The 8,370-nt window shown below is 49.0% G+C and overlaps 1 gene segment (V, D, J or C); it reads left to right on the forward strand.

Moving 5' to 3' along the window:
- Positions 1 to 6,688: 6,688 nt before the first annotated feature.
- On the forward strand, positions 6,689 to 7,480 carry LOC120379824. The segment is given in 2 exon segments: positions 6,689 to 6,828; positions 7,078 to 7,480. Coding segments are annotated over 2 exon segments (378 nt in total).
- Positions 7,481 to 8,370: the final 890 nt, after the last annotated feature.

Genomic DNA, 8,370 nt, shown 5'->3' on the forward strand with positions numbered 1-8,370 from the left:
CTCTAAGTCTAAAACTTTTCCTAACCCAAACCTCTACCCTAACCCTCAACTCTACCCCTCACCTTATCCTCAATTCACTTGGTGTCGGGCGCCGAAACCCCTTGAGCGCGTTTCAAGTGGCCGCCTAAAGTGCAACGCCCGAAACTCTTCACTGGGCCAAGCGCAATTGAATTGATGCCATTAGGTTAATCCTTGTGTTGCAGGAGCAGCGCTGGGTGACTCGGTCCAGCCTAAGGAACCCCAAGTGTCCGGAACAGAAGGAGGCTCTGTGACCCTCAATTTACTCTCTCTACTGGTACCGCCAGTATCCCAGCCACGCCCCGCAGTACATTCTGCAGAGAGGCGCTAAGGGAAACACATACGATCATACGAGGTTTCTGCAGGTCAGAGGTTTGACAGCTCCCACAGCCACACACATCAACATCACAGAGCTGGAGCAGCCTGACACCGCGGTGTATCTCGTGTATCCCTGCAGCGCGCACAGTGACAGAGCCACACAGCAGAGCTGCACAAAAACCCTCTCTCCTTTCTGCAGATGGATTTAGAAGCAGGGGCCCTTAGCAGCTTTGTTAAGGAAGTGGTGGTGTCAAGGGATATCTTCTCTTCAATTCCAGCAATTCCTGAGTGGGGGGCTGTAAACTGTGCCGCCCAGTGGTCTGTCTCGCCCAGTATCCGACCCCAGCCAGCCAGGCCAGCCCCAGCCAGGTGAGGAAAAGGAACAATGCAGATGCAGAGTCATCCCCTCCGCCCATTCCCAGCTTCTGACCAACAGGCTCTAGGGACACCGTCCCCACCCAACCTCTGTCAGCCTTAGTTTTTCTAGGTAACAAGAAAACTTGTATATTAGCGTGGTTAGGTTGGTCTGTTATTTTTACTGGCATTAATAATTTAATATTAAATTAAATTAATGCTTTGTATGTATGTATGGGTAAACAGAAGTTTGAGATCGAAAATTGGCAAAAAAAAATTATTTTAAGGATTTTAACCAGGAGGACACACACACACAAAGGGGGCAAAATAAAAACTAAAAAAAAAAAAGGCAAGTCAAAGGAAACCCAAACAGGTGAATTAGGCACCCAACTCTCTTAATTTCTCTGAACATTTCAGACTTAATTGTTAAAAAAAATCTACTTACTTGCATGGGCTTCTTCTGAATGATATCAGAGTGCCTCAAATTATCCAGCCTCACGATGCAGCCGTGAGGGAAAGATGGCCCTATGCCTCTCTTGTAGAGATAGGGAAAGGGAGCCACAGAAAGATATCAACTGGCTTGCCCAAGGTCACAGAGCGGGTCTGTAGCAGAGCAGGGAATCGAAGCCAGGGTTCCTGTATCTCAGCCCAGAGCCTTAGCCACCAGCTCACTCTTCTCCCCTCAGTGTCACCACCTTGTCACCTGCAGACTGAGCACAACTCACCGCGTTTCCTGTGTCTGTTCAGAGTTTCCCCCAAACCCTCCCGCCTCCACTAGGCCGGTTTCTCATGAACCTCCCCCCCTCACCCTCACCCTCACCCTCACCCTCCAGTTAGTTGTAGCTGCCTGAAGAGCCGTGAAGTGTAGATTCCTCTTGGCAGCGGTATCTGCAGCGTCTCACTTAATCACAATAGGAAAAAAATCATGGAGACATATTATATATTCAGCATTTGGCTATTTAACCGCCTAGGTAAACAAGCTGGGGTTTCTGAGATAGTCGAAGGAACTTGAAAGTCCTACTTACCATTTAACCCTATCTGGAACCTGACTCTGCACTTGCATCCGAAGAAGTGGGTATTCACCCAGGAAAGCTCATGCTCCAATACGTCTGTTAGTCTGTAAGGTGCCACAGGACTCTTTGTTGCTTTTACAGATCCAGACTAACACGGCTACCCCTCTGATACTTGACTCTGCCCCTGACCCTTACACCCTAAACCTAGCCCTAAACCGAACGGCAATGCCAAATACCTACCTTTACCCTGGCCTTAACCTTATTTTAAACGCCATCGAGAACATGAACCCCTTAAGATTTTTCGAAATTGCCAGTCTCACACCGCAATGCACCTCTGCGGGTCAGGTACAGGTGAAATGATGCCCTTAAATTTCATTGTTTTGTTGCAGGTGCTGCGCTGGGGGACTCGGTCCAGTCCAGGGAACCCCACCTCTCTGGAAGAGAAGGAGACGCTGTGACCCTCAATTGTTCCTATGATACCAGCTCTACCGGCTACGTCTATCTCTACTGGTACCGTTAGTTTCCCAACCAAGCCCCGCAGTACATTCTCTTTAGAGGAGTGAAGGAAGCCAGAGATGAGAGTAATACCGCAGATTTCGCCCAGCAGAGGTTTTCTTCCCAGGCTACTGACAGCTCCACAGTTCTGAGCATCACAGCCCTGGAGCTGGCGGACACAGCGATGTATTACTGCGCTCTGGATGTGACACAGTGACAGAGCCACATAGGACAGACGTACAAAAACCCTCCCTTCCCTGGTGCACTAAATTTTCAGAGATGAATGCTGCTTGCAGATCTCTGGAGGGGACTCCTTCTGCTATGTAAAACCATATATTTTCGGATGACCAGGGGACGTCAATTTATTTGTTCTAGCTCCTTCCAAGAGTTAAGTATTTAAAGAGATACATTCAACTGTCACGCTTGGAGAATATAAAGGGCTCTACGTGTGTACTGTGGGGCAAATAAAAATGATAATTTGTACTAAACTGCTGTGTGCAAATAGGAGAATAAAAATCCAGATAACAAATAAAATCGAAATCCTTATTTCTGGTACAATCAGGGTGAAAATGAATGAGTAAAAGATGAAAAAAATACTGTTTAAAATCCCATTTGTGGGGAAATGTGGGTGAAATATTTTAAAAATGATGTGAAAATATGTATGTTGGCAAGTATCAGAGTTAATCTGTATGCACAAAAACAGTGAAAAATTATGTCCAAATTAATCTGATAGCCTTTAAAATGCTACAGGACTTCTCGTTGGTTTCACATATGTTGGGCTGCTTGTGTTGGGATGACTACAGTGTACCACGCTACCAAAGTGAAGTGAGTATTCAAATGGAAGAAAAAATCATATGATGGGCTGATTGGTCTGGTTACTGGCAGGGCCGGCTTTAGGCCTATTCCACCAATTCCCCTGAATCGGGCCCAGCGAGAATCCCTTCCCTGCCTAGAGGAGCCTTTTTAATTTTTACTCGCCTGGCGGCGCTCTGGGTCTTCGGAGGCACTTCTGTGATGGGTCCTTCACTTGCTCTGGCTCGTCAGGCGGCGGGTCCTTCAGTGCAGCGAAGGACCTGGAGCCAGTGAAGGACCCGCCGCTGAAGTGCTGCCCAAGACTCTGAGCACTGTCCAGTGAGTACAAGCCCCACATGTTTTTTTACATTTTTTTTAGTCATCCCAGCGGGGGCCCCTCAAAACTGTTCGAATTGGGCCCCCGCACTTCCTAAAGCCGGCTGTGGCTGCAGGGAATCCATCCCATCTCTCTGTGTGAGACAGATGCATGTATATCGATCATTCTCTATAGTGCTAGAAGATATTCATGTACCTTTATTTGCTATTTTTCTCATTGTCTCTGATACTAGGGGATAGTATTAAAATGGAAAAAAGTCAGTGATGGTTCTGAAGGAGATTAGAGAGATACAATGGCAGATAGGAAACAGTCAGTGTGAAAGTTTGAGAGTTCACTTAAATAGCTGAAAGCTAAGAAATAACAATGATGACACAAGATGACAAAGCGCCGGGTTTAATTTTTAAAGCAAATTTTACTGAACATTTTGTACTGATGCCCAGGCAAATTTCCGTCTATGCAGAGCCCTTCCCTTCTATGGTGGCACTGAATGCACGATGTCAAGTAACACACAGGCTGAAACAATGTTAATGTAGCGTTTGCCATTGGGCTCCCCCTGTCGGAGCCCCGCGGTCCCGCTACCCGCCGCTACCCCAGCCAGAGCCCCGCAACCCCGCAGCCCCGCTACCCCGGCTGGAGCTCCGCAACCCCGCGGGCCCGCTACCCCGGCTGGAGCTCCGCAACCCCGCGGGCCCGCTACCCCGGCTGGAGCTCCGCAACCCCGCAGCCCCGCTCTCCCGGCCGGAGCTCCGCAACCCCGCGGGCCCGCTACCCCGGCTGGAGCTCCGCAACCCCGCGGTCCCGCTACCCCGGCTGGAGCTCCGCAACCCCGCGGTCCCGCTACCCCGGCTGGAGCTCCGCAACCCCGCGGGCCCGCTACCCCCCGCTACCCCGGCTGGAGCTCCGCAACCCCGCGGTCCCGCTACCCCGGCTGGAGCTCCGCAACCCCGCGGTCCCGCTACCCCCCGCTACCCTGGCTGGAGCTCCGCAACCCCGCGGTCCCGCTACCCCCCGCTACCCTGGCTGGAGCTCCGCAACCCCGCGGGCCCGCTACCCCGGCTGGAGCTCCGCAACCCCGCGGTCCCGCTACCCCCCGCTACCCCGGCTGGAGCCCCGCAATCCCGCGGTCTTGCTACCCCGTCGCAGCGCGGCAGGTCCCGGGGCCCCGCTACCCCGGCCAGAGCCCCGCAACCCCGTCCCCCCGCTTGGCCGGAGCCCCGCAACACCGCGGTCCCGCTCCCCCGGCCGAGCGCGGCAAGTCCTGTCGCCCCGCTACCGTGGCAGGAGCCCCGCAACCCCACAGCCCAGCTCGCCCTGCCGGAGCCCCGCGGCCCCGCTACCAAGGGGCCCCGCTATCACCGCCGAAGCGCGGAAAACCGAAGTGCCGCCCGGAGAGTACATGCCCCACGAATCGGGCCCTGCACTGGTTAAAGCCGCCCTGGTTACTGGCATTGCTTTGTATTTATTTTGTTAAGTACGGGTCCCACACGATAAAAGCGATGCTTTCTCTGAGTGTGGTGTGGTGAACTACTGTCAAAGCGGCGCCATCGGCTGGTGAATAGAATAAACACGTGTTGCCAGTTGAAACCCTTTCACTGTTCTACGGAATTTGAATGTTTTCCCGTTGCAGCCGGACTGACAATAAAGGCTGTTGAAGAAACACACTAATAATTTTACACAATTCTTCCCGCGAATCTCTCCTGGGATTTCATGAGAGGCGGAGACAGTTAGGAGCCCGACTACACCCCAGTCTGTATTACTGGTCTATACTACATGATCCCCGTCACTGTAATATCTGAGTGATTGAAAAGGATTTACCCCATAATGCCCATGGTTAGGCAGAGAAATGTTATCACTTCTCTGTACAGAGGGGGAACTGAGCCACAGAGAGACTAAGTTAATTGCCCAGATTCGCTAAGGGAATTTGTGGCAGAAGTGGGAAACTGAGACCTCCTGTTTCCCAGACTCAGCTTTCTTCACCACAACCCCATCCTTCTTCCCTCCCTCTTATCGCCACTAAGGTCAGCTGCAGAGTAAGCTGAATCCGGTCTATTTCTTCTCAGGCCAATGACAGCTCCACAGTTCTGGACATCGCAGCTGGCAGACCCAGTGGTGTATTACAGCGCCCTGCAGTGACAGACCCAAACCGGAGACCTGCACAAAAAATCCCCTCGCCTTGCTGCAGCGGAGGTTGTGGAAATTAAAAACCACAAGCAGCACATTTGAATTTTTTTAACCCCATTCAGTACAAACATTTGTGGGTGATTATGGAGCTGTCGGTTTAGTTAGTCCACGCTCTGTCCTCCGCCAAATTAAGTGCTTACTCAAAATAGCAACATTAAAACACAGTCTTTGGAGAATATAAAGGGAAAGAACTTAAATCGGGAAGAATTTTGGGCATCTTTTCTCATGTCTGAATGGGACAGATACCGCGGTCGGGGTAAAATAATTTAAAAAAAGCAAGAGAGATTGTAACTGAAAAAATGACTAACAAGAATGACTGAAAAAATATAGGTTGAAACTACTGTTAAATTCATTTTTGGAAAAATTAGGATAAAATACATGAACTAAAATTAAATATATGGACAATATACCCTCAAAATACCTGTTAATTATACCTGTGATGAGGTGAATCTCTGGTTTCAAACTCCCTCAAGGTGTAATCAAAAATCTAATTGAAAAGTTGGATTTTTAGCTGGCTTGTTTGGAAAGTGTTATTACCTTGTCTTATTTTTAAAGAAGCCCTACATATCAAATGCTCTCTGTGTATGGTGTGGAAAAATAATGTGAATGCAGCGACATGTGATGGTGAAAATTATGAGTTTGTTTTGTCATTTGACATCCTTCCATGTTTTCTTTATTTTAGCTTTCAGCGGTGGGGAAACAAAAATGCAGAAAAAATACCCCAGGAACATTGGATGTGAATTTCAAAGGACATTACTGGAATTTGATATTTAACTCTCAAAAAATGTCTCCTTCGAAAATCCCATTTGTCATTCTTAACGCCTCTGCGTATGTACTGAAATCTCTCCTACTCTAATACCTAAGCAGCTCAAGATATTTATCCTGTCAGTCCCACCCGAGGCAGGGGAATAGCAAGGGGCCGAGTTTACAGGTAGAGGAACTGAGGCGCAAAGAAGTTCACTGGTTTGCACCGGGTCACACCGGGAGTCTGTTACAAAACTGAGAACAGAAGCCAGGTATCCTGAGCCCCCGACTAGATCCGTACCCACAAATCAATCCTTCTTCACTCAATCTTCGCGCGATGTCAGCTGTAGAGTAACAGGGAGCCAGCGGTGCTCCCGGGGTCAGGACCGTTCCCCAAACTCCGCCCTCTTCCTCTAAGCTTGTGTCTGTCGAACCTGGCCCACGTGTAGCTGCCTTCGGAGACCAGACGCTTACAAGCCTCTTCGCAGCAACCGCCGAAAGAGTCAAGCTCGGCCGCTATGGGAGACGTCATGGGCAAGTGTTTGATTCTCAGTATTTGGATATTTAATCACCTAGGTAAAGGGGCTCATTTTCAAAGGCGCCTAACAAATTCGTACGCACATCTTCTACCGGAACCTAAACCTATCCCAAACAATTTCTCTAACTCTAACCTACTCTATTACTTTTAAATCTTCTGCTGTAAGGTACCTAAACCCCTTAATCCGGTTTGAAATTCCAAACCTTACATTGCAATGCACCCAGAGCCAGTTCTATGGGTCAAGTGCAGTTGAAATGTTGCTTCTGGATTTGATTGTCTTTCTGCAGGTGCTGCTCTGGGTGACTCGGTCCAGTCCAGGGAGCCTGAAGTTTCTAAATCAGAAGGAAACACTGTGTCGCTGAGTTGTTCCTATGATACCAGCTCTAGCGCTGTCTATCTGTTCTGGTACCGTCAGTATCCGCACCAAGCCCCGCAGTACATTCTCTGGAGAGGAGCGAAGTCCTACAGAGATCTCAGCGATACCGCAGGTTTCGCCCAGAAGAGGTTTTCTTCCCAGGCTGGTGGCAGCTCCACAGTTCTGAACATCTCAGCGCTGGAGCTGGCGGACACAGCGGTGTATTTCTGCGCCCTGCAGCGGGCACAGTGACAGAGCCCCGGAGCAGAGCTGTACAAAAACCCTCCCTTCCTTGCTGCAGACAGACGTTAAGCACACCGAGGAGGGAATCAGCGTCCTGCAGGGGACGTGAAAGCGCTTTTGAAAACAAGTTACTCCTCCCAAACCTCAAATCCTCATGCAAACAGATCCATTAAAAAATCACCCTTGCAGAATACACAGTGCATTGGCTTTGTCATCAGGAAACATCGTAGGAATACTTTCCTCATTATAATCCGGGGCCAGTTTATGAGAAATCCTAATTGTGAAAACCTGAGTTTATTGACATATGTGGGATAACACTACAGCAATAAAAAATATCCTGTCTGCAGTTGGGGGAGGGATAGCTCAGTGGTTTGAGCATTAGCCTACTAAACCCAAGGTTATGAATTTAATCCTTGAAAGGGCCATTTAGGGATCTGGGGCAAAAATTGGTCTTGCTAGTGAAGGCAGGGAGCTGCTGGACTCAATAACCTTTCAAGTCCATTTCCAGGAAATTGGCATATCTGCATTTGGGGGGGGGGGAGGTAAAGCGTGGTTCAGTTGCCGGTTTCCAATGGACCAGAGTCAAATCTCTATCCGAACATCAAATAAAATTATATTTGCGTTTGATTAGTTAGAGAACTTGTGTGAGTTTAAAAAGATGAGTAGTCAGGGTCTCTTTGCAAGTTGTGGAAAATCAATAGGCGAGCAGCGCTACCTACTGGCGGGAAATATTAATATATTTTATCATTGGAAATCTTTCCATTACATTTAGATTCCTCTTCGCAGAAGCAGCAGGGGAGGGAATCAGACCGGGTCCCGTCTAGGGGAAGGCATCGAGACGTGTTTTCTTCTCATCCTTCGGGTATTTATTCCTCTAGGTAATTACACAGGATTTTCGAAGAAGTTTGAGACAGTTTAAGACTCCTAAATTCCATGGAACATTAACCCCAACTCAAACCCCAAACCCGAATGGTAGCTCTAA

Source organism: Mauremys reevesii, linkage group 13 (genome assembly GCF_016161935.1).
Source record: "Mauremys reevesii isolate NIE-2019 linkage group 13, ASM1616193v1, whole genome shotgun sequence".
Taxonomy (NCBI): Eukaryota; Metazoa; Chordata; order Testudines; family Geoemydidae; genus Mauremys; species Mauremys reevesii.